The sequence below is a fragment of the Anomaloglossus baeobatrachus genome, chromosome 11 (assembly GCF_048569485.1).
Source record: "Anomaloglossus baeobatrachus isolate aAnoBae1 chromosome 11, aAnoBae1.hap1, whole genome shotgun sequence".
NCBI lineage: Eukaryota > Metazoa > Chordata > Amphibia > Anura > Aromobatidae > Anomaloglossus > Anomaloglossus baeobatrachus.
Genome location: NC_134363.1, coordinates 86107752 through 86135373, shown reverse-complemented (window position 1 = coordinate 86135373; position 27622 = coordinate 86107752). Strand labels below are relative to the sequence as shown.

At 44.4% G+C, this 27622-nt stretch overlaps 1 protein-coding gene across 2 annotated transcripts in view; it reads right to left on the bottom strand.

The window, feature by feature from the left end:
• Positions 1 to 27622, bottom strand: part of RASIP1 (Ras interacting protein 1) — a 1579933-nt gene that overhangs the window by 513071 nt on the left and 1039240 nt on the right. For both annotated transcript variants that reach the window (XM_075328610.1, XM_075328611.1), the window contains exon 10: positions 12021 to 12193. In XM_075328610.1, coding sequence (XP_075184725.1) covers positions 12021 to 12193 — 173 coding nt within the window. The remainder of the gene's footprint in view (positions 1 to 12020; positions 12194 to 27622) is intronic.

Below are 27622 nucleotides of genomic sequence, written 5' to 3'. Positions count from 1 at the left end.
TGGTAGATGCTGTCCAGAGGCCCCGACGCGAGTTTCGCGTTGCGCTTCCTCGGGGGGCCATCACTTTTTTGGTAAGTGTACTCTTGGCATTCTCTTGATGAGCTTGAAGAGGTAGTCACCGGAAATGGTTTTCACTTCACAGGTGTGCCCTGTCAGGTTTAGTAAGTGGGATTTATTGTCTTATAAATGGGGTTGGGACCATCAGTTGTGTTGTGCAGAAGTCTGGTGGATACACAGCTGATAGTCCTACTGAATAGACTGTTAGAATTTGTATTATGGCTAGAAAAAGCAGCTAAGTAAAGAAAAATGAGTGACCATCATTACTTTAAGAAATGAAGGTCATTCAGTCCGAAAAATTGGGAAAACTTTGAATGTGTCCCCAAGTGCAGTGGCAAAAACCATCAAACGCTAAAAAGAAACTGGCTCACATGAGGACCGCCCCAGGAAAGAAAGCCCAAGAGTCACCTCTGTTGCGGAGGATAAGTTTATCTGAGTCACCAGCTTCAGAAATCGCAGGTTATCAGCAGCTGAGATTAGAGACCAGGTCAATGCCACACAGAGTTCTAGCAGCAGACACATCTCTAGAACAACTGTTAAGAGGAGACTTTGTGCAGCAGGCCTTCATGGTAAAATAGCTGCTAGGAAACCACTGCTAAGGATAGGCAACAAGCAGAAGAGACTTGTTTGGGCTAAAGAACACAAGGAATGGACATTAGACCAGTGGAAATCTGTGCTTTGGTCTGATGAGTCCAAATGGATCTTTGGATCCAAGTACCGTGTCTTTGTGCGACGCAGAAAAGGTGAATGGATGGACTCTACATGCCTGGTTCCCACTGTGAAGCATGGAGGAGGAGGTGTGATGGTGTGGGGGTGCTTTGCTGGTGACACTGTTGGGGATTTATTCAAATTTGAAGGCATACTGAACCAGCATGGCTACCACAGTATCTTGTAGCGGCATGCTATTCCATCCGGTTTGCGTTTAGTTGGACCATCATTTATTTTTCAACAGGACAATGACCCCAAACACACCTCCAGGCTGTGTAAGGGCTATTTGACTATGAAGGAGAGTGATGGGGTGCTACGCCAGATGACCTGGCCTCCACAGTCACCAGACCTGAACCCATAAAGATGGTTTGGGGTGAGCTGGATCGCAGAGTGAAGGCAAAAGGGACAACAAGTGCTAAGCATCTCTGGGAACTCCTTCAAGACTGTTGAAAGACCATTTCCAGTGACTACCTCTTGAATCTCACAAAGAGAATGCCAAGAGTGTGCAAAGCAGTAATCAAAGCAAAAGGTGGAAACTTTGAAGAAGCTAGAATATAAGACATATTTTCAGTTGTTTTACACTTTTTTGTTAAGTATTTCATTCCACATGTGTTAATTCATAGCTTTGATGCCTTCAATGTGAATCTACAATTTTCAGAGTCATGGAAATAAAGAATCTATATATAAAAATATAAATATATATACTGCATATATTGCATCTACTGTAGGAATCCATATTAATCAATGAATTGATAGGATATCATATCCGGATTGGAGTACTAGTTTCTGCAATCTGCACTATTCCTGGTATATATTTAATAAGATATATCCTATTGTTAGTTGGTTTCATCAAGTAATATTTAATAAAGAATAATTGTTTTTAAATATTTGTTTTAATCTGTTTGTCTATAAGAAATATATTGAATTTGATTAGATTCTAATTACTGTCTTGGGCCTGTTCAGTTTTGGTTGAATATTGCTGTTTTCTTGCACAGAAATGGGGCCATCATGGAAATAAAGGCTAGGAATCAGGACTTGATTTTTCAAATTTATAGCATCTTTCAAGGCGATGTAATGCACAGCAGATCTTGGGAAAATGAACAAACTAAGAACTTGAAAAATTAGTTTACATTTTAACATATGAGACTGGTGGAACAAAGCTTTACTTGAAAATTATCTTATCAATGAGATAATCCCTGGAGGACAGAGTAAAAATCATACCATTTTCAGGTGGATGATGTGAATTTCTATTCAAGTTGGGAGGAAGGGTACAATACTTGCTCCAAAACATTGATTAAAATGTTGGTTGAGCTAAATAAGAAAGATCCAGTACTCTTAACGCTGCTTTACACGCAGCGACATTGCTAGCGATGTCGCTGGTGAAAGCACCTGCCCCGTCGGTTATGCATCATGGGCAAATCGCTGCTCATGGCGTATAACATCACTTGGACCCATCACACGTACTTACCTGCCTAGCAACGTCGCTGTGGCCGGCGAACCGCCTCCTTTCTAAGGCAGCATTTTGTGCGGCGTCACAGCGGTGTCACTAAGTTGCCGCCCAATAGAAGCGGAGGGGTGGAGATGAGCGGCCGTAACATCCCGCCCACCTCCTTCTTTCCTCATTGCCAGTGGCCGCAGGTACGATGTTGTTCCTTGGTCCTGTGGTGTCACACATAGCGATGTGTGCTGCCGCAGGAATGACGAACAACCTGCGTCCTGCAACAGCAACGATATTTGGGATTAGAACAACGTGTCAACGATCAACGATTAGGTGAGTAATTTTGATAGTTAGCGGTCGTTTGTGCGTTTCTCACGCAACGACATCACTAACGAGGCCAGATGTGCGTCCCGAATTCCGTGACCCCAACGACATTTCGTTAGCGATGTCGTTGCGTCTAAAGTCCCCTTTAAAAATTGAAATTGAAGAAAAACAAACAAAAAGTGTAAGCAATATTATCATCTAGTATCATGGATACCTTCAAAGCCAAGATCAAGCTACATGTGGCTACCGGGAAAAAAGAAGTCAAGGAAACAAAAACTAAAAATATCAGAGAGATCTCCAGCACTTTCAATCTCAAAAAGTTTAGTAATAAATAAACAAAAGGTAGACACAGAAGAGGTATCTTAAGAACATCATCAATGTCATCCATTTCTTCTAGCAGTAATAATTTGACCGTAGTACATAGAAATGTAGATATAAAAACTATTCAAAGGAAAAAGAAGGGAAAAGTAGGCAACTTTGAGATGTTTAAAAGTATCAAGAGGAAGTAATCCAACACAGAGACTACCCTGACCAAATTGTAGGTACCGTAATTATTTTTTTAATATTGTGTTATCTAAAGCGCAATTGGAAGTCCTAAGTTTGAGGCCTTTAAACCAACCTCAGGCTTTCATCTTTTTTAGTGACAAAAGATTTTAATTTATTTGCAAGAAAACGTGTTCTTAAAAATGATAAATCAAGAAATGAAAGGGAGAGGTGGACTGACCAAGAGTTGGAAGAAAAATTGAAAGAACTAAAAGACACAAAGGAAGATCTAGAGATCGAAGGTAAGAATGCTTACATCTGTAAACCTAAATCTCAGAAATTTCCACCATTGAATTTATTTTCCAATATCAAACTGTTTGTCAAATTAGTATCTGACGAATTTCGAAACATCCCAAATGCTATGAAACATGACAATTAAAATATTCTCATAGATGAGCCCTTGATGAATTAAAACATCTTAAAGAAGTGGTTAAAAAAATAGCTAACAAAGGCAATATAATTGTTTGGCCATTTAAGATGAATGAAAAGGAGGCATTCTGCCAACTCAGGAATCTCAACTGCTCTTAATAACTAACTTTCAATTGCCAATTGCAATTACAGAGAATTCTGGATGAAGCCTTTGAAGAGAGATTAATCATATAAACACAAAAGAAATATCTAACAGTAGAACATCCATGAACTTCTTGTATATATCTACTGTCCAAGATCCACAAAGATGAATTATTTCCACCAAACCATCCGATAGCAAGAGAAATATTCTTCAGTAATCCGATAGTAAATGTTGATAAGGTTTAGATGTGGTCCAACTTCATTGAAGACATTTTTATGATTTAGCAATGTCATGATCAAACGGGTGGAGGTCTTGCAATATTCACCTGTTGTTCATCAATTTGTCACGATTAGACTGCTCTCTAGCACCCCCCTTGTTGGCACGTCACTTTCGGTACTGACTGACAATAAGTAAATGAGGCTGCTGAGCTACTAATGCCAAATATTGAAGGTCTCCCAGCATGGGCAATGTACATATCACCGATTCCCGCTAATAGAATATATATATTTCCCGGTACCTTTAATGGTAGCACCCCAATAATTCTACACAAAAAAAATTTCACTGCCACCACAGAACTTTTTACAGGTAGTTCGGAAACCCGTTCCAGATAGCAAAAGGCTCTTCGGGTTTGGGAATCATATACCGAGCAAGATGAACAAAGCTATTCCATTTTCTATGCAGTGTTTATAAAAAATATACAAGATGTTACAAAGGGAAACAATACAAATACAGTGTAGACAATTACATAAAACTAAAAGGGATAAACATGAAACTTACTAAACTCATGCCATAGATGTGACTTTCGAATTTATGGAGGCAGGATCTCCAGCCATGAAAAACGGACAGCACCACCGATTAGGTATGTCCTCCAGTACTGAACACGGCCAAAAATGGGCTGCTGACTTTTATGACCTCATTTTCCTTTGCATAAATACCAAACACAACACATCTAGCATGAGTTTATTGGCCAATACCCATTTGTTGAGATACCAGTGATCGCCCAGCAAAGTAAAATGGTGCTCTGCGTTCAGCAGTTCACCAGGATTCCAACAATATGCTTTTTATTTTCCTAGTATTAGCATGGCACCTAAAAACTGGGTTCATAGCTTTGTTTTACTTAAAAGAACAAAAGAATGTCTTTCTCTGCACAATTTTCCTTCCAGTGGATTTGAACCCTCGGTCATAAATACCACACTACTAGGCTGATCAGATAAGGTCATCATAACTACACTCATCTCTCTGCTAGCTTTCAGGGAGTAAAAGGGACCTTAGAGTTTTAACATGAAACCTCCCCGTGTTTGAAGTAGCATGGTAGATTGATTTGCCAATCGTCTCCCAAGCCTACCTTGCTGGTATCACCCTGCCAGGACAGCCCATCTAATTTGCCATGCTCACTACCCTTCTATTTTTGAATGGTAAAATCATACTGCTGTAGATCCAAGCTCTACCGCAGTAGCTTACCATTGTCGCCGGCCAACTGGTGCAGCCAGCTGAGAATGTTGTGGTCTGTTACTATGGTGAAGATGAGTCCATATAGGTAGGGATGCAGCTTCCACAGGGCCCACCTTATAGTGAGGCATTCTTTGTCCACAGTGGCGTAGGCCACTTTCCGGGGTAAGAGCTTGTGGCTTAGAAACACCATTGGATGCTCTTACGCCTCCCCATTTACCTGGCTCAGTACTGCACCCAGGCCAAATGCACTTGCATCTGCCTGAACTATGAACCATCAGGTGAAATCCGGGGCTTGTTGGACAACTGGCGAGAACGGCTTTCAACGCTCTCAAGAACCGCTCACAGTCATCTGTCTAGGTGACAATTTGCAGTAGCTTTTTTTTGTGAGGTCCGTCCATGGCTTAGCAAGGGAACTATAGTTGGAAACGAACTTCCTATAGTACCCTGCCATACCCAAGAAGGACATCACTGGCTTCTTTGACTTGGGGGTAGGCCAGGAGGTGACTGCATCAACCTTCCCTGGCTCTGGCTTCAGAGTTCCGCCGCCCACTCTGTGTCCAAGGTACTGCACCTCTGTCATGTTGAACTGACACTTCATTGGCTTTATAGTCAGACTAGCGCTCTGGATCCGCCTGAGCACCTGCTCCAGGTGCTCCAGGTGTTCTTCCCAAGTGAAATGAAGATGGCAATGTCATCCAGCTAAGCAACAGCAAACCCTCCTAGTTCCTCAAGCAGCTAGTAGACAAATTGCTGGAAAGTGGCGGGAGCATTTCTCATGCCAAAGGGTATGACGAGGGATTCATACAGCCCAAATGGGGTGATGAAGGTGGACCTTTCTTGTGCTTTTTTGGACATAGGGATCTGCCAGTACCCTCGACTCAGGTCCATGATTGTAAGGTACCGGGCCCCGGCTAAGGAATCCAGCTGCTCATCGATACGTGTCATTGGGTATGCATCAGGTGCTGTGATGGCATTTAGCCTCCTGTAGTCCATGCAAAACCGGGTTATCCAAACCTTTTTTGGAACCAAAACTACAGGCGAGGCCCATGCACTTTTGGAATACAGATCACACCCTGGGTTAGCATTTCATTGATCTCCCTTTCTATATCCCTTTCTATCTCTAGGGAGACATGGTATGGGGGTTGACGGACTGGTGGATGACTCCCTGTGGCCACATGGTGGGTGGTTAGCAATGTCTTCCCTGGGACATCTGTGAAGGTCATCAAGTAGGGCTGGAATACCTCCCGCAGCTGGGACCTTTGGTCCATGGAAAGCTGTGGGTTTAATTCTGCATCCTCGATAGACCCTCCATCTCGGGCCGATGCAAGCAAGTCCACCAAGACTTCGCTTTTGCCTTCCACGGGAAGGCTACTCACAGGAAGGACAAAGGCTTCCCGGTCATGATGAGCTTTCATCATGTTGACATGGAAGACCTTTTGCCTCTTCCTGGCGTGGTCAATGGTGACCACATAGTTTACGTCATTGAGGTGCTGATGAACAAAGTATGGACCCTCTCAGGCCGCCTGAAGCTTGTTCATTGGAACTAGGACCCAATGACCCAATTCGTACACCCGACATATGTCTTTTTACTTCAACTAAGAAATGTGCTCCTCAGAGCATCTGGGGGCATCACAGCTCTGGACCAGACCCCAATCAGAGGACAATAAAACTTTCACATTCCTTATCTATGAACTGCTGCAACATTTATGGCTATAACAATTTGTCCCTTTGCCATACTGATCGTTCTGCTTCATATAACGTGTCTTATTTACTGCTCCATTCTATGTCCTGTTGTGTATAAATATGTGACTTTTTAGATTTTGTTATACTGAGCGTTATGAAGAGACCTGTATAGTCTCGAAAGCTTGCTATTATTACCATCTTTTCAGTTAGCCATTAAAAGGTGTCAACCACTGAGGACTCAGTTCTTTTAAACAAATTTTTTTATCCTTTTAATATATTTCAATCATATTATATAGCTCTGTGTACTTACAATTGCTCATTTTGCCTTTCTATTCAGTTTATTCTTCACTTTTCCATTAGGTCTATGACAACAGAGTAAATTAAAACAGACTAACTGTACTATTTTAAGTTTTAAGTCTTTTTTCCCTGCATGAGTCATCACTGCAAATGTCAATGGCAGGGGGAGCACAGGAGTATCTGCGTTAAAGAGGGGGGTGACTCATGCAGGGAGACATGTCTTCCTGTTTCTATATAGATCAGAGAAAAGAGAAGAAATAACAGGGTAGAAAGGCAAGGTAAGCAATTGTGAGTACACATTGGTATATAATATGATAATTGTAATATATATTAAAAGGATAAAAACCTTCATGAAAATGCTTCTTTAAGGAAGATTTTCTGTCAGAAAGTATACCACAGCTCATTATGAATTAGACAAGCTGTGGTGTCATGCTTCTGTTCTGTGCTGTCCCACTCCAGCTCTGCCCATTTTGAAACTAGCTTGAAAACACACATTACAAATTTTTGCACAGCTTCACATTGCGCAAAAACTTTGCAATTTTCCAAGCAATATAAACCAGCTTCTGACATAATTACTTTAATAACTCAGGACTAGTGATGGGTGGACCCAGACTGTAAAAGTCCAGATCCGTGCAGTTTCAAATGTAACTGGTGCCAGGCCCAAGCCCAACATTCCGGGTGTTGATCCAGATCCAGTATTCAAGAAATTAAGAAAAATAAAGAAAATAAGAATAAAGCAAGTGCTTCATAGTTACCTAGGCTCCGTTGTGACTGTACACTGCTCTCCTTCACTTCCTGGGCCGTTCATTAGGCTCAGCCATATGCACTGCTTTCCCTGCCCACCACCCGACCTGGCGTCTGTGATTGGTTGCAGTCAGATGTGACCCCAGTCTGTTTGACAGTGTCTGCCTGTAACCAAGCACAGGCACTGTGTGCGAGTCAGTATCATGGTATAAAAATAAATAAAACAACTGGTGTAGGGTCTTCCCAGATTATGATACCTAGCAGAGATAAAACCCATGGCTACAGGCTGCAGCCCCCAGTCCTGCACTTATCTTGCCTGTGTATCAAAATAAGAGGAACCGCATGTGTGTTTTTTTTAATTATTTAAATAAATAATTTTAAAATCAATGTGCCGTCCCCCCAATTTTGATACTCAGCTAAAATAAAGCCCGACAACTGGGGGCTGGTATTGGGGAGTTCCATGCTTATTGGACCACCTCCCAGCCTCAAAATAGCAGCATGTGGCCACCCGGGATTGTCGCATCTATTAGATGCAACAATCCCAGTGCTTTACCCGGCTTTTCCCAATTGTTCTGGTGCATTGGCAATCAGGGTAATAGCAGGGGTTAATAAAAGTTCACAGCTGCCACTAAGACCTAGATTAGTAATTGGGAGGGTCTATGAGACCCCCATCACTGATCTGTAAATGAAAGTAAATAAACACAAACACCAAAAAAACCCTATTTGATATAAAATACAAAAAACCCTCTTTCACCACTTTATTAACCACTAAAACACCACTGCAAGTCTGACATAATCCACCCGAGATCCCATGACAATTCAGCTCTGCTATATCTGAGTCACAGCGCGCAATCATGAAACATGTTCGCATGCTATAACTGCAGGCAGAGAATGAGCCGTGATCAGTGGTGGTGACATCACCCAGGTTAGTTGTGGTCACAGCAGAAAGGTTCCCACGGTCCTCTTTCTGCTGTGATCACAACTAACCTGGGTGACGTCACCACCACTGATCACGGCTCATTCTCTGCCGTGAGCTCACAGCAGGCAGTCATTTTCCATGATCGCATGCTGTGACTCAGATGTAGCAGAGCTGAATCGCCGTGGAACCTCATGTTGATTGTCAGACCTGCAGGGGTGTTTTGGGGGTTAATAAAGTGGTTAAAGAGGTTTTTTTTATTTTATTGTAAATAAAGTATTTTTTCGGTGTTTGTGTTTATTTACTTTCACTTACAGTACAGATTAGTGATGGGCGGTCTCATAATCTACAGCTTAGTGGCAGCTGTGGGCTGTTATTAGCCCCTGCTATTACCCCGATTGCCAACGCACCAGGGCAATAGGGAAGAGCTGGTTAAAGTGCCAGGCTTATCGCTTCTAATGGATGCTACAATTCCGGGCAGCTGCAGGCTGCTATTTTTTGTCTGAGGGTGGCCCAATATCCTACATATATATAATATATATATATATAATACATATATATATATATATATATATATATATATAATACATATAGGCCTCCCCAGTCTGAGAATACCATCACCCAAGTTATCAGGCTTTATCTTGGCTGGGTATCAAAATGGGGGGGGGCTGCATGTAGGTTTCTTTAATTAGTTATTTAAATAATTAAAAAAAAAATCTGCATGTGGTTCCTCCCATTTTGATACACAGCTAAGATAAGCGCACGGCTGAGGGCTACAGCCTGTAGCCGTGGTCTTTATCTGTGCAGGGTATCATAATGCGGGGCGACCCTATGCCAAATATTTTATTTATTTATTTTTACTGTACGATATAGACGCACAGAGCGCCTGTGATTGGAAGCAGTCAGCTGACATGCTGACACTTAAGGTGTTAGCGTTTTGGACTGCAACCAATCACAGGTGCCGGTGGGCGGGGAAAGCAGTGAATATTCAGTAAGTGTTACGGGGGCTGTCTGATTATAAAAACCAAAGGGATATCAGACAGTCAGGGTCCACCGTGCAAAGTTTCTGCTGCAGACTATGGCAGAGGATAAGGGGTATCTTGTACCACGAAAGCAGTACTGACACTGATACGTCTCAGTAACACTAGAGCCAAGCACGGCGTGTACTGTTAAAGACACAGCGACTACCATATTTAGCATTAACATAAAAGGGATATGTTAATGAGTGAGGAAGAGTATATAAGTGTGCCGCTGTAAATAGTAGTGGCACAAGTGCAGAGTGCAATACCTCTGTTAAACTCACAGAGGAATATAGTTAGGAAATAAAGCAACTCCTCCCTTACTTGGAGGGTGTGTGGTATGGTCTCTGTTAATGGTCACAGAGACAAAAGCAGTGAGTGTGAAATGGCACCTACCTAGGTCCGTTCTTCTAGCGGTGCCAGGAGATGGACAGCAGCATAAGCCGCACAAAGCTTCTACCTGCATTCGCTCCACTAGTGTGTGAGGACACGAACCACTAGATATGGCACCTGCCTAGGTCCGCTCCAGTAGTGGTGCAAAAGAGACGGACAGCAGCCCAAGCCGCACAAAGCTCCTACCTATGTTCGCTCTCCTAGTGTGCGAGGATACGAACAACTGCCAGACGCAGTATAAGGAACGTTACCCTAGCGGCATCCTCCACCTACGAGTAGAAACACAAGGCCCAGCCTGACCATGTGCCTCAGGCACCTGCCTATGTCCGCTCCAATATGGTGCGAGGATACGGACCACAGCCGAAGCTGTAAGGTACAAGAACGCTACCCTGCCGATAGCGCTCACCTAGCATAGACAGAGAGATGCCTAGAGGGACGTGCACAGAGCGTCTACTCTCATGCATGAACCAAGAGGATTGAGCGCCGAGCAGCGAGTGTCAGGGTCTTATATAGACTCTGTGCCTCATCCAAGATGGAGGATACCAGAGCCAATCCGCTGCCAGAATGACAGCAATGACGTCAGGCTGGCCTATCGCCGAGCAAGGCGTCACAAGCACATGACCAGTGACCAATCGGCTTAGAAGGTGTCAGAGACATGTGACCTTGTGTCACAAGCACATGACCAGCAGCCAATCAGCTTAGAAGGTGTCAGAGACATGTGATCTCATGTGAGTGATGATGTCACTCGCACATGTGCAATGGCTCAAAGATAGGACTTAAGGGTACTTTACACGCTGCAACATCGCTAGCTCGAAAGATCGCACTTGCGATCTACAATTTCACATCGCTAACGAGATCGCTAGCGATGTTGCAGTGTGTAAAGTACCCTTTAGTCTCCAGCGCTCGCACATGTGCAGTAGCAAGAAATCCGAACATAGTCTCCAGTGCCACAGCAAAGGGGAAGGAGACACACAGATACCCAGAAACGGGAACCGTAACAGTGAGGGTTAATTATTGACCCCGGAAGTGAATGATTGGTTTGGAAGCAGTGTACTGCCATGACGGGTGCTCAGTAAGTAAAGTGCATGCACTCCTATCCCCCTATCCCTTCTATCAATATTTTAATCAACGGATTCTGGCCCCCATAAATGTACATGAGGACAGTAATCCAGACTGGAACTGAATTTTAAAAACCAGATAACATCTCAGTTATCTTTGAGTCCGCCCATTACTACTCAGTACTAACATTTTTTTTTTTTTGCTAATTTAAATTTTTTTTATATTAAAAAAAAATATGTTTTTTATTTATTTTTGCTGTAATCATACTGACCTAGCAAACTGTATTGCTAGATATTTTTACCATACAAAGAACATAGTAAAAACCGAAGAAACTATGGTGGAATTACATTTTATTAACCATTTAATCCCAATTGTCATTTTTTTTTGTTTTGCAGTACATTGTATGGTAAAATGGAGGGCATAATTCAAAATTAGAACTATGGAAAAACAAAAAAGATACATCTCTTTGACGGATGGAAGGGGAGAATGTAATTGTAAAAACAAATATTGCCTAAGGAGGCTAGGAGTTAGCCAGCTTATTACATAGAAGCCATGGGCGCTGGTATAAATGATCAAACTGTACCTACAATTGAGGTAGACACTCAGGACTGTAGGGCCTGTTGTTTCTTAATGTACAGTATGTCCTTTGTTTTATCCTTCAGCTAATTTTACACCACTTTGCTTTCCAACAAGACAAACCGTAGAGGAGAGTCCAGCAACAGTTCCCAACACCCACTAATTTAGGGAGTAAGATTAAACAAGGATGAGATCCATAGCAAATGCAAAGGGAAAAAATGCTATACAGCTCTCGACTGCATTATTTTTTTCTCTAGTGAAATGTAATTTGCAGACAAAAAATACAAGTCAATACTCTACCTTTAAAAGACTGGTTTTAGGAATGCACAGCAAATTCACCGTGGTAGACAACTTTCTAAAGAATTCAGCAGCTATATCACCAAGACCTATACCCTGAAGCCAATCGAGTACAAGATCAAGGTTTGTACGGATCTGAACAGCCTTTGACCATTGGTAAAACGGTTCTCCGTTGCCTGCAAAACATGTGAAGAGACCTTGTAATATGGATAGAGTATGAGCTACAAAATAAAAGTACAAACAATTACGGTAATTAGATAATTAAATCCAAAGCTGAAAATGTAATGTTTGTCAAACTTTTACTGTTCTCTAACTTAATATTAATTGTGTATGTTTGAAGGAATCAATACACTGAAGACAACTAAACCTGCCGATTTATGGAGGGATGAGATAAAAAATCTAATATATATGGGGGCCTTTCAATCTCTTCTGACAGATGACAGATAATGTCAGGGAAGAAAAGGATTTTGCATGTTACATTTCCAATGGTTGATCCTTTTGTTTTCTAGACGATAAGACAATATCTAAGGAGTCTGACAGTGTTTTTTTTCATAGAAAGTAGTAGCGCTCGGCCAGGTCGGGTGTTCCTGTGTATGAGGTAAGCAGAAAAGATTCCTGTCAGCTGAACAAACAGTCAACAACTATCTAATGTGCATGGGTGGCTAAAGACCGACACAGGCCTCTTCTCAGTCAGTCATTTGCGGAGACATGTACTTACATACATACAGATAAATCTATTGATATCTCTATACATTGTACACGCAGTGTTTTACAATCAATCTGGAGTAAGAAATGGGTTAAGTTCAAATGTTGTTATGGAAAAATAAAAGCACGTCATTCTCTTTTTTTTCAATGCAGGCAGCCTTCTGCTTCCTGCTGTGAAGAAAAAAAAATGCTCCCAGTAGTGCTGAGAGCAATGCAAAAAGGAAGCACAAAACTTCCTGGAGATAATCTGTCAGGACAATAAGAGGAACTGCTAACTCATGAATGCAGTTATAAGACCAGTCCCTCCTTTATCAGGTGAGATGAGTGAAAGAATATTCAAGAACACTTTAGAGCAAAATAAACTCACAAGCTACATACAGCAGAATTCTACCAGACATTATGACAACAAGCTTAATAATCTATAAATAATAAAAATAATAATTATTATTATTTAGAAATTATATCAAAATCATGACATTTGTTAAAACAACAACAAAATATAACTACAAAACAACAAAAAAGAGTGCAAAATACATTAGCAGAGAAGACAAGATACACAGTTTTTGTAATGTTAATTTATCTTTTCCACTAAAGTATAATATAATAATGTTACAGATGGAGCTGTCAACAAAACTAGTGTAGCATAGCTCATCTATCTCTTTTCTGCACTTTAGTTGATACTACCTTTTTTCAAAAGGTAGTCAACTTATACAAAAATGTACTTCCAATCTAAAAATAATGGCTTATGAACTTTAGGGCAGGATCGCCATTTTATATTTGTGTACTTTTGATTTTTTTTCTTCCCTTTTTCCAAAAACTAACTTTTTTTGATTTTTGAGTCATGAGAACTGTTATTTGTAGGGCAAGACATAAGGGGGCTTTGCACGCAACGACATCGCTAATGAGATGTCGTTGGGGGTCACGGAACTCGTGACGCACACATCCGGCCTCGTTAGCAACGTCATTGCGTGTAAAACGTACAAGCGACCGCTAACGATCAAAATTACTCACCTAATTGTTGATCGTTGACACGTCGTTCATTTCCCAAATGTCGTTGCTGGTTCAGGATGCAAGTTGTTGGTCGTTCCTGAGGCAGCACACATCGCTATGTGTGACACCCCAGGAACGACAAACAACAACGTACCTCCGTCCTCCGGCAATGAGGTGGGTGTGACTTTCATGCACCTGCTCTCTGCCCCTCCGCTTCTATTGGACGCCTGCCGTGTGACGTTGCTGTGACGCCGCACGAACCGCCCCCTTAGAAAAGGTGATGTTTGCTGGCCACAGCAACTTCGCTAGGAAGGTAAGTCCGTGTGACGGGGCCTAGTGATATTGTGCGCCACGGGCAGCGTTTTGCCCATGACGCACAAAAGACGGGGGTGAGTGCGATCTGCAGCGACATTGCTAGAGATGACGCTGTGTGTAAAGTGGCCTATAGGTTTGAATCAGCCCATTAATTTTATCATATTATACAGTACAGACCAAAAGTTTGGACACACCTTCCTCATCTCTAGGACAACTGTTAAGAGGAAACTTTTTGCAGCAGGCCTTCATGGTAAAATAGCTGCTAGGAAACCACTGCTAAGGACAGGCAACAAGCAGAAGAGACTTGTTTAGGCTAAAGAACACAAGGAATGGACATTAGACCAGTGGAAATCTGTTCTTTGGTCTGATGAGTCCAAATTTGAGATCTTTGGATCCAACCATCGTGTCTTTGTAGAAAAGGTGAACGGATGGACTCTACATGCTTGGTTCCCACCACTAAGCATGGAGGAGGAGGTGTGATGGTGTGGGGGTGCTTTGCTGGTGACACTGTTGGGGATTGATTCAAAATTGAAGGCATAGAGAACCAGCATGCCTATCACAGCATCTTGCAGCGGCGTGCTATTCCATCTGGTTGCGTTTAGTTGGACTATCATTTATTTTTCAACAGGACAATGACCCCAAACACACCTCCAGGCTGTGTATGGGCTATTTGACTAAGAAGGAGAGTGATTGGGTGCTACGCCAGATGACCTGGTCTCCACAGTCACCAGACCTGAACCCAATCGAGATGGATTGGGATAAGCTGGACCGCAGAGTGAAGGCAAAAGGGCCAACAAGTGCTAAGCATCTCTGGGAACTCCTTCAAGACTGTTGGGAAACAATTTCCGGTGTCTACCTCTTGAAGCTCATCCAGAGAATGCAAAAAGTGTGCAAAGCAGTAATCAAAGCAAAAGGTGGCTACTTTGAAGAACCTAGAATATAAGACATATTTTCAGTTGTTTCACACTTTTTTAAGTATTTCATTCCACATGTTTTAATTCATAGTTTTGATGCCTTCAATGTGAATCTACAATTTTCAGAGACCTGAAAATAAAGAAAACTCTTTGAATGAGAAGGTGTGTCCAAACTTTTGGTCTGTACTGTATGTCGAAAAATGGGGGAAAAATGTAACTTGTACAAAGTAAATTTTTGAAAATCCACAATTTAACTATAGTCTTTTGAGTTTTATTGTGTTTTCGTCAGTCCAATATATATATATATATATATATATATATGCAGTAAAGACCGAAAGTTTGGACACACCTCCTCATTCAAAGAGGGGTTTTTTTCATGACTCTAAAAATTGTAGATTCGCATTGAAAGCATCAAAACTATGAATTAAAACATGTGGAATGAAATACTTAAAAAAGTGTAATTCAACTGAAAATATGTGTTATATTCTAGGTTCTTCAAAGTAGCCACCTTTTGCTTTCATTACTGCTTTGCACACTCTTGGTATTCTCTTGATGAGCTTCAAGAGGTAGTCTCCGGAAATGGTCTTCCAACAGTCTTGAAGGAGTTCCAAGAGATGCTTAGCACTTGTTGGCCCTTTTGCCTTCACTCTGCGGTCCAGCTCACCCCAAACCATCTCGATTGGGTTCAGGTCTGGTGACTGAGGAGACCAGGTCATCTGGCGTAGCACCCCATCATTCTCCTTCTTAGTCAAACAGCATGGAGGTGTGTTTGGGGTCGTTGTCTTGTTGAAAAATAAATGATGGTCCAACTAAATGCAAACCGGATGGAATAGCATGCCACTGCAAGATGCTGTGGTAGCCATGCTGGTTTAGTATGCCTTCAATTTTGAATAAATCCCCAACAGTGTCAACAGCAAAGCACCGCCACACCATCACACCTCCTCCTCCATGCTTCACAGTGGGAACCAGGCATGTAGAGTCCATCCGTTCACCTTTTCTACAAAGACACGGTAGTTGGATCCAAAGATCTCAAATTTGGACTCATCAGACCAAAGCACAGATTTCCATTGGTCTAATGTCCATTCCTTGTCTTCTTTAGCCTTCTACTTTACGCAATTTGTATTGGTGTACAATCCTTGTCTTCTTTAGCCCAAATAAGTCTCTTCTGCTTGTTGCCTGTCCTTAGCAGTGGTTTCCTAGCATCGATTTTACCATAAAGGCCTTCTGCACAAAGTCTCCTCTTAATAGTTATTCTAGAGATGAGAAGGTGTGTCCATATATATATATATATATATATATATATATATATATATATATATATATATAATGTGTGTGTGTGAACAACAGCAGAGCAAAGTCCAGCAATAACGTGAGCAATCCAGGATGCTGTTAAAAAATTTCTTTCATTTTACTCGTAAATCCATTAAAATGCAGTGGTCCAAGCAGTTCAAAACAGCATTAACGCAGAAAAGTAGTGCAGATAGGACTATGCGTTTCAGCGGAAAAATCCGCCTTCTTCGCGGTCCAGGTGATTCTTGACCGTGAAGAAGGCGGGTTTTTCCGCTGAAACAAGTAGTCCTATCTGTACTACTTTCCTGCGTTAATGCTGTTTTGAACTGCTTGGACCACTGCATTTTAATGGATTTCCGAATAAAATGAAAGAAATTTTTTAACAGGATCCTGGATTGCTCATATATATATACTAGCGGTAGTACCCAGCGTTGTCGGGATAGTAACTGTCTTTCTGTCCCTCTCCCTGTCTCTCTCTTTCTCTGTATCTCTTTCTGTCTCTGTGTCTGTTTGTCTCTTGCCCTGTCTGTCTATCTGTGGGTTTGTCTCTTTCCCTGTCTGTCTTTGCATCTCTTTGTCTTTCTGTAGCTGTCTGTTTCCCTGTCTGTCTCTGTCTGTTTGTCTGTGTCTGTCTGTCTATCTGTCTATCTGTCTATCTCTGTATCAGTCTCTCTGTCTGTCTCCATCTCTTTGTCTGTCTGTCTCTGTGTGTCTGTCTCTGTGTGTGTCTGTTTCTTTCCCTGTCTGTCTCTGTTTGTCTCTTTTCTTACCTGTCTGTCTATTTCTTTCTGTCTGTCTTGCTTTCTCTATCTGTCTGTCAGTCTGTGTCTGTTTCTTTACCTGTCTGTCTCTTTGTTTCTCTGTCTCTTTGTCTCTTTCCCTGTCTGTCTCTTCCCTGTCTGTCTATTTCTGTTACGGTTGCTGCGAGCACTGGAGACTAAGTCCAGATTTCTTGCTACTGCACATGTGCGAGCACTGGAGACTAAGTCCAGATTTCTTGCTACTGCACATGTGCGAGCGCTGGAGACTAAGTCCAGATTTCTTGCTACTGCACATGTGCGAGCGCTGGAGACTAAGTCCAGATTTCTTGCTACTGCACATGTGCGAGCGCCGGAGACTAAGTCCAATCTTGGAGCCATTGCACATGTGCGGGTGACATCATCGCTGACACGAGGTCACATGTCTCTGACACCTTCTATGCCGATTGGTCGCTGGTCATGTGCTTGTGACGTCTTGCTCGGTGATAGGCCAGCATGACGTCACTCCTGTCGTTCTGGCAGCAGATTGGTTCTGGTGTCCTCCATCTTGGATGAGGCACAGAGTCTATATAAGACCCTGACACACGCCGCATGGTGCTCAGTCCTCTTGGTTCATGCATATGAGTAGACGCTCTGTGCGTGTTCCTCTAGGCATTCCTCTGTCTATGCTAGGTGAGCGCTACCGGCAGGGTAGCGTTCTTATACCTTACAGCTTCGGCTGCTGTCCGTATCCTTACCTCTTAGGGGAGCGGACATAGGCAGGTGCCTGAGGCACATGGTCTGGCTGGGCCTTGTGATTCTACTCGTAGGTGGACGTTGCCGCTAGGGTAACGTTCCTTATACTGCGTCTGGCAGTTGTTCGTATCCTCGCACACTAGGGGAGCGAACAGAGGTAGGAGCTTTGTGCGGCTTACGCTGCTGTTCGTCTCTTTTGCACCACTAGAAGAGCGGACCTAGGCAGGTGCCATATCTAGTGGTTCGTGTCCTCGCACACTAGTGGAGCGAACGCAGGTAGGAGCTTTGTGCGGCTTACGCTGCTGTTCGTCTCTTTTGCACCACTAGAAGAGCGGACCTAGGTAGGTGCCATTTCGCACACATTGCCTTTGTCTCTGTGATTATTAACAGAGATCATTCCACACACCCTCCAAGTAAGGGAGGAATTGCTTTACTTACTTATTATATCCTTCTGTGAGTTAACAGAGGTATTGCACTCTGCCATAGTCTGCAGCAAAGTCTTTGCACGGTGGACCCTGACTGTCTGATACTCCTTTCAGTTATTATCAGACAGCCCCCCGTAACATTAGGACTGAGCCAAGGGTCTGGCAGTTATGGCAGAATATCAGCAGTTACACCGTTACATACAAGTACTTGAGTCACGGCTCAAGAGTATAGAGGATAAACCTCAGACCATGGTGACATCTGCACATGATCCTCGACTTGCTCTGCCAAACAGATATTCTGGCGATGCCAGATCATGTCGTGGTTTCATTAGTCAGTGTCAGATACACCTAGAGGTCAACTCTTCTCGCTTCTCTACGGAGAGGTCCAGAGTAGGCTTTATCATCTCCTTACTTCAGGACAAAGCCTTAGAATGGGCGACTCCCCTATGGGAGCGCTCTGATGTGGTTACTCTGAGACATCAAGACTTTCTTGATGCTCTTAAGGCGGTATTCATGGGTCCGCAGGTTACCCATGATGCGGCCCTGAGACTGTTAGATCTATCTCAGGGTTCGTTATCCACTAGTTCTTATGCCATTGCTTTTAGAACTCTGGTGGCAGAACTAGATTGGCCAGAGAAGGTGTTGATTCCTATCTTCTGGAGAGGGTTGGCAGGCTATGTCAAGGATGCCCTTGCTACTCGTGAGGTCCCTGCTTCTCTGGAGGACTTGATCACAGTAGCAACGAGGATCGATGTACGCCATAAGGAACGTAGACTCGAGGTCTCTTCCTCACGCCCTAAGCATCGGGCTATTCCAGTTGTTGAGGGTCCACTACCATCTTCCTCAGCATCTGAAACATCTCCCACTCCTATGGAGTTAGGTCATACGTCCTCCAGACTACGCAAGTCTGGTCCTCCTATATGTTACGTATGTCGTCAGGCTGGGCACTATGCCAACAAGTGTCCTAGTCGTCAGGGAAACTCCCTGGCCTAGTAACCATTAGAGGGGGGTTACTAGAGACGTCTTCTGCACCCTCTAAGTGTTGTATCCCAGGTCAGCTCTCGTTATCTGAGAATACATGGCCTATTATGGCTTTTGTGGATTCCGGAGCTGACGGGATTTTTGTGTCCTCAGGATTTGTAAAGGGACACAATATTCCCTCTATCATGTTAGAGGCGCCTATTCCTGTCCGTGTTGTTAATGGAACTATGTTGTCTGACTCCATTACATTGAGGACAGTTCCCTTGCGCCTTTCCCTGTCTCAGGGTCACATAGAGGAGATTTCTTTTCTTGTTTTGCCTGAGGGTATAGACGACGTCCTTCTGGGTCTTCCATGGCTTCGGACTCATGCTCCTCACATTGACTGGGAGTCTGACAGAATTATTAGTTGGGGTTCGAAATGTCAGTCCCGATGTCTTCCCTTACCACCTAAGGTCGTTGCGGTTGCATCAACTGATCTCTCTCCCATACCTACACCCTATTTGGATTTCGCTGACGTGTTCTCCAAACAGGGTGCTGAGGTTCTTCCACCCCATAGGCCGTATGACTGTGCCATAGACCTTATCCCAGGTTCGGTTCCACCTAAAGGCAGGGTTTACCCCCTGTCGATACCTGAGTCGGAGGCCATGTCGACCTATATAAGAGAGAGTTTAGAGAAGGGGTTCATTCGTAAGTCTGTCTCTCCCGCGGGAGCTGGGTTTTTCTTTGTTCGGAAGAAAGAGGGTGATTTGCGTCCCTGCATAGATTACAGGGGGTCTCAACGCAATCACAATAAAGAACAAATACCCATTACCTTTAATTTCGGAGCTCTTTGACAGACTGAGAGGAGCTCAAGTTTTTACGAAGTTGGATCTGCGGGGTGCGTATAACTTGGTACGAATTCGAAAGGGTGACGAATGGAAGACCGCTTTTAACACCCGAGACGGTCACTATGAATACCTCGTCATGCCTTTTGGGTTATGTAATGCACCCGCAGTATTTCAGGACTTCGTAAACGATGTGTTCAGGGATTTACTGTTATCCTCAGTAGTGGTGTATCTGGACGACATCCTGATTTTTTCTCCTGATCTGGAGACTCATCGTCAGGATGTCGTTCTTGTCCTTTCCCGTTTAAGGGAGCACTCATTGTTTGCTAAACTCGAGAAATGTGTATTCGAGCAGTCCTCATTGCCTTTTTTGGGTTACATTATCTCACAAGAGGGTCTGGCTATGGATCCTGCGAAGCTCTCTGCTGTCCTGCAATGGTCCGAACCTCATTCCTTGAAGGCGGTGCAACGCTTCTTAGGATTCATAAATTATTACAGGCAGTTCATACCCCATTTTTCTACTTTGGTGGCCCCTTTGGTGGCCTTGACTAAGAAAGGTGCTAATCCCAAAGCCTGGTCTACTGAGACATCTCATGCTTTTGAGGCAGTAAAAAGACACTTTTCAACTGCTCCCGTTCTTCAAAGACCCGATGAGAATAAGCCCTTCCTCTTAGAGGTTGATGCCTCTTCAGTGGGTGCTGGTGCGGTCTTGTATCAAAAGAACGGTGCAGGTAGAAAAAGGCCGTGTTTCTTCTTTGCTAAAACCTTTTCACCGGCAGAGAGAAACTATACCATTGGGGATAGGGAACTGCTCGCCTTGAGATTAGCCTTGGAGGAGTGGCGTCACTTGCTGGAAGAAGCGAAACATCCTTTCCAGGTCTATACAGACCATAAGAATCTGACGTACTTACAAACCGCTCAGCGTCTGAATCCTCGCCAAGCCCGCTGGTCCTTGTTTTTCTCCCGCTTTCACTTCTCCATCAACTATCTGTCTGGGAGTAAGAATAACAAGGCAGACGCCCTGTCTCGCTCTATGCTTTCTACCCAGGAAGAGATTGACGAACCTCGTCTTATCCTTCCCTCCAGGGTTTTTCATACGCTCTCCCCTGTGACGTTAGACCAAATCCCACCGGGCAAGACCTTTGTTCCGCCTGATCGACAGAATGATATACTGTCATGGGCCCACACCTCAAAGGTGGGTGGGCATTTTGGTATTAGGCGGACACGAGAGTTACTGGAGAGGTGGTATTGGTGGCCACACTTAGCCAGCCACGTCAAGAGATATGTCGGTTCCTGCTACTCGTGTGCTCGCAACTGTCCATTACGGCAGAGACCGGCTGGGCTCTTGCATCCTTTACCAGTGCCAGATAGACCATGGGAGGTGGTAGGCATGGACTTTGTGGGTGATCTTCCATGTTCACAGGGACATAGATTTGTGTGGGTCATTACGGACCATTTCTCCCGGATGGTTCATCTCGTACCGTTATCGAGAATCCCATCTTCCAGGGTACTAGCCAAACTATTCCTCAAGCATGTCTTTAGGCTTCACGGGATGCCAGATCGTATCATTTGTGATAGAGGCCCGCAATTTACTTCCCGTTTCTGGCGAGATCTTTGTAGCCTTCTGCAAATTGAGTTGAATCTCTCTTCGGCATACCATCCGGAGACTAATGGTTTGGTTGAACGTACCAATCAATCTATGATTATATACCTTCGACACTTTGTTGCTGAGAACCACGATAACTGGTCCTCCCTCCTACCCTGGGCAGAATTTGCCCTTAACAATTCGCTGGCTGAGGCCACTGGGCAGACACCGTTCGTACTCAATAATGGGCAACACCCTAGGGTACCAGTACCGTTTCCCGCTGCTGCACCTCCTCCTCTTGTGGCCGACTGGGCAACTAATGCCAGAGAGGTTTGGGATCGGACTCAAGAGTCGATCCAAGCAGCTAAGGACCGTATGAAGACGGTGTCCGATCGGTTTCGTCGCCCGGCTCCTGTCTTTTCTCCAGGGGACTTTGTGTGGCTCTCTGCAAAACACGTGAGACTTAGAGTGAGCTCTGTCAAATTTGCTCCTCGCTTCCTGGGTCCTTATGAGGTTCTTCGACAGGTAAATCCTGTAGTCTATCAATTGAAGTTACCTGTCCATCTTAGGATTCATGACAAATTCCATGTCTCACTGCTAAAGCCGGCTATTTTACCTCACGCTCGTGAAGTGCACTCTCCTGCCTCTGATTCCTCTCGCTCTAGCTATGAGGTACGAGCCATAGTTGGTTCTAAGATGGTTAGAGGGCGCAGGTTCTTCTTGATAGATTGGGAGGGCTATGGTCCGGAACATCGCTCTTGGGAGCCTGAGGAGGCTGTCCATGCTCCCGACTTAGTTGCCGATTACCTGCGTCGCCGGGAGGGGGGCCCTTGAGGGGGAGGTACTGTTACGGTTGCTGCGAGCACTGGAGACTAAGTCCAGATTTCTTGCTACTGCACATGTGCGAGCACTGGAGACTAAGTCCAGATTTCTTGCTACTGCACATGTGCGAGCGCTGGAGACTAAGTCCAGATTTCTTGCTACTGCACATGTGCGAGCGCTGGAGACTAAGTCCAGATTTCTTGCTACTGCACATGTGCGAGCGCCGGAGACTAAGTCCAATCTTGGAGCCATTGCACATGTGCGGGTGACATCATCGCTGACACGAGGTCACATGTCTCTGACACCTTCTATGCCGATTGGTCGCTGGTCATGTGCTTGTGACGTCTTGCTCGGTGATAGGCCAGCATCACGTCACTCCTGTCGTTCTGGCAGCAGATTGGTTCTGGTGTCCTCCATCTTGGATGAGGCACAGAGTCTATATAAGACCCTGACACACGCCGCATGGTGCTCAGTCCTCTTGGTTCATGCATATGAGTAGACGCTCTGTGCGTGTTCCTCTAGGCATTCCTCTGTCTATGCTAGGTGAGCGCTACCGGCAGGGTAGCGTTCTTATACCTTACAGCTTCGGCTGCTGTCCGTATCCTTACCTCTTAGGGGAGCGGACATAGGCAGGTGCCTGAGGCACATGGTCTGGCTGGGCCTTGTGATTCTACTCGTAGGTGGACGTTGCCGCTAGGGTAACGTTCCTTATACTGCGTCTGGCAGTTGTTCGTATCCTCGCACACTAGGGGAGCGAACAGAGGTAGGAGCTTTGTGCGGCTTACGCTGCTGTTCGTCTCTTTTGCACCACTAGAAGAGCGGACCTAGGCAGGTGCCATATCTAGTGGTTCGTGTCCTCGCAGACTAGTGGAGCGAACGCAGGTAGGAGCTTTGTGCGGCTTACGCTGCTGTTCGTCTCTTTTGCACCACTAGAAGAGCGGACCTAGGTAGGTGCCATTTCGCACACATTGCCTTTGTCTCTGTGATTATTAACAGAGATCATTCCACACACCCTCCAAGTAAGGGAGGAATTGCTTTACTTACTTATTATATCCTTCTGTGAGTTAACAGAGGTATTGCACTCTGCCATAGTCTGCAGCAAAGTCTTTGCACGGTGGACCCTGACTGTCTGATACTCCTTTCAGTTATTATCAGACAGCCCCCCGTAACAATTTCCCTGTCTGTCTGTACCTTTACCTGTCTGTCTGTATCCCTGTCTGCCTCTGTCTCTCCACTTCTGTCTGTCTCTTTACCTGTCTTCTTATGTCTCTTTTTCCTTGGCTGCCTCTTTGCCTGTCTGCCTCTCTGTCTGACTCTTTCCCTGTCTCTTTCCCTGTCTTTCTCTTTCCGTCTGTCTCTTTCCCTTTCTGCCTTTGTCTGTCTCTCTGTCTGTCTCTTTCCCTGTCTGATTCTTGCCCTTTCTGTCTGTCTCTTTCCCTATCTGCCTTTGTCTGTCTTTTTCCCTTTCTGCCTGTCTTTGTCTGTCGCTTTCCCTGTCTGTCTCTTTCCCTGTCTGTCTGTGTCTATGTTTGTCTGTGCCTGTCTGTCTGTGCCTGTCTGCCTCTGTCTCTCTCTTTCCCTGTCTCTCTCTAGCTCTCTTTCTCTTTCCCTGCCTATGTCTCTCTGTCTGTCTCTCGCTATCCGCCTCTCCACCAATATCATATTATTTCACACATAAGCTTCTTATACTATGAATGTACTTTGTCGCCTATAGGAGCCAATTGCAGCTCCTATTAATGACCTGTAGCTCACAGCTCCATTGACTTTAATGGAAGCAGTGTTGGAGAGCAACTGCAAAGCGCGGGGTTAAATTTTCCCATCAAAATATAGTCTATGACGTTCCCTGAGTCACATGAGGTGTCCGTGCAATATATATATATATATATATATATATATATATATATATATATATACACATATATATATATATATATATATATATATATTGTTAACTTTGTAAGACATTTTCTGAGATCTTCTTAATTGTACTGTGCCGCCCCAGGGGCCTCTGATATCACGGTGGTGGCTCCGAGCAATGATGTGGCTGTAACGGGCACGAGTGAGAGGCTTTTTGTAATGGGGAATTAAAATAATATTTAAAAAGGGGAGAAAGAAAAATAGAATAAATAGTTTGTTATGCCAGTTGGGATGTTTTCCTGTGGTATGGCCGGGCACTGCTGGAGTTCCCAGGAGGTAAGTGGTGATGCGCAGTGCCAGAGGATTGTCCTCTTGCCCTCCAACTAGGGCTGGTTCTTGGGGGATGTGCTGACTGAGGTAGGGATGGCACAGCAGGGAATAAATCAGCCAGAGACAAGACAGGGAGCTTTTAAATTTTACTGGAGCTCTATATAACAGTCCTGGACACTCTTAACATCCTTCACAATGATGGTGGTTTTCTCTGCCCCGATGGGAGTTTATCTTCTCTGCTGTGTGGTGATAGTGTACTCTTCCTACCACTCTTTCCCTACCTGGGAATAGATATCTTGGTAACCTTGGATTGACAAGACAAGAACAATCTGGACTTTTGATACCTTCTGGCGAGCAGGTGACTGGAATCCTAGAGGAAAACTCTCTACTTCTAGAAGTTTCTAGACTCACACGTGCCACTGTGCTCCCAGGCAAATGTCTCTGACACATAAAAAGGCTGCAGTCTCTCAGTTCTGTCACAGATCTTGAAGGCACCGATGACCTAGGGACTGATACCCTGACAAGTGTAGCTGGTCCCTCCAGAGGTTTCTAGAAAATAACCTCAGGACAGGACCTCTGGTACACTCCTCATTTCACCTCACAGGACGACTAACTAAAATTTACCTTACAACTAAGCTCCTCCCCTTTCTCCTTTTAGGGCTCATCACTCAAGAATTGGTTTTCTCTCAAGTGACAATGCCACCATGGGAGTGTATGAACATGTGTGTTCTGCTGTGAGCAGCAGAGATAGCCACATCCTCATTAAGGCATACAATACATGTTATACAGATGTCAATATACATGTAAATTTTCTCTCCAGGACAGGAGACAAACTCTTGCGCAGCGCAACCTATTTGAAGTAGCGATCCTAAAAGTTAAATGTGGATTTTTAACAATCCTTTACATATAACTTAGGATATATATGCCAGATCAGAATCCGAATTTGCAGACACGGTGTTTCGGGGTGCTTGCCCCTCGTCAGTGCAAAGTATGGGGTGTCTGATCTGGCCATGAGAAGCTTTGTGGGACCACGGGGGAACACTATTCTCCTTATGGAGACTTTGCAAGCCAGTCTGACTGGATGCTAGTAAGGGGACTTATAGCTGCCATGCCCCTCTGCAAAATATTCAAATTTTCTCTCCAGAACAGGAGACAAACTCTAGCGCAGCGCCACCGATTGGAAGTAGCGATCCTAAAAGTTAAATGTGGATTTTTAACAATCCTTTACATATAACTTAGGATATATATGCCAGATCAGAATCCCAATTTGCAGACACGGTGTTTCGGGGTGCTTGCCCCTCGTCAGTGCAAAGTATGGGGTGTCTGATCTGGCCATGAGAAGATTTGTGGGACCACGGGGGAACACAATTCTCTTTATGGAGACTTTGCAAGCCAGTCTGACTGGTTATCTGTGGCGACTAGGCACAGGGCGACACAAGTACATCAATGGGACCGTGTAAGGACTTGTTTTTGCCTAGCGAGTTTTAAATTGTTTTTAGGCCTCGGTTCCACTTGCACATAACTTCTGATTAGAGAACATTGGAATCAATATGCTAATGACCCTCTGCTGCGAGTGTCAGCAGAGGGTCATGTGACTGTGATCCGATCTTGCGATTGGATCACAGCTGTGGAGTAGAGGGAGGGAACACATTCTCCCTCTCCTCTGCTGCCTGTCTCTGCGTACGTTGCAGTGCACTTGGATGACATGCGAGTGCAGTGAGATGTGTCACACACACACTAGTGATGAGCGAGTACTAAAAAGCTCGGGTGCTCGAAGCTCGGGCCGAGCCTCCCAAGATACTCGTGTACTCGGGCCGAGCAACGAGCCCAATGTTATCCTATGGGAGACCCGAGTATTTTTGTGAAATGACCCCCCGGCAGCATGGAGAAACCCTAAAAATGGCACAAAAGTCTCAGAAGAGTGCTCAAATGACATGGCAACAGCATGGGGAAGACCCCTTGAAGCATTTATCACTGAAAAGTCACAGCTGTGAACAATTTTGTCCGCGTTTTACGCCATTTTTACGGACTCACCAGAAAACCTTCCAAAATGACCCCAAAATGATTTTTCATGGCGGAAATGTTAAGGGCACATACCCAATAGTGAGATAGAGCTGGTGTATGTTACTTTTTGAGATTAATACATGAAAGATTTTACGTGAAAACATTGTGTGGCACTCCGATGTCCCTGAGAAGAGACGTACATGAAGGCCTCTTGAGTCTAATGTGCCCATTTTGAGGAAGTGAGTCTTTGTAGTATTTTCCTTTGCCAGGGCAGTCCAAAATTGTGAGGTTCACCAATGCCCCTGCATACAGACGTGCATGAGGGCCTCAAAACATTAAGTGTCCATTGTCAGGAAGTGGGTGTATTATAGTATAGCCCTTAGGCAGGGCAGCCAAAAATTGGGAGGCTCCACGTTGTCCCTGGATAGAGACGTGCATGAGGGCCTGTAAACCTGAAGTGCCCATTGTAAGGAAGTGGGTGTATTATAGTATAGCCCTTAGGCAGGGCAGCCAAAAATTGGGAGGCTCCACGTTGTCCCTGGATAGAGACGTGCATGAGGGCCTGTAAACCTGAAGTGCCCATTGTAAGGAAGTGGGTGTATTATAGTATAGCCCTTAGGCAGGGCAGCCAAAAATTGGGAGGCTCCACGTTGTCCCTGGATAGAGACGTGCATGAGGGCCTGTAAACCTGAAGTGCCCATTGTAAGGAAGTGGGTGTATTATAGTATAGCCCTTAGGCAGGGCAGCCAAAAATTGGGAGGCTCCACGTTGTCCCTGGATAGAGACGTGCATGAGGGCCTGTAAACCTGAAGTGCCCATTGTAAGGAAGTGGGTCTATTGTAGTATAGCCCTTAGGCAGGGCAGCCAAAAATTGGGAGGCTCCACGTTGTCCCTGGATAGAGACCTGTTTGGTTCTTAGTGCCTCCGTGCTTGCATTTAAAAACCGCACATGTGTGCCTGTTGGTGGCAGCTTTCCGCTGCATTTGTGTGAGTTTTGCAAAAACTTGGATATAACGCACAAGTCTAGTGTACACATCAGCACAGCATTGCAAAATGCGCAAGGGCGTTGT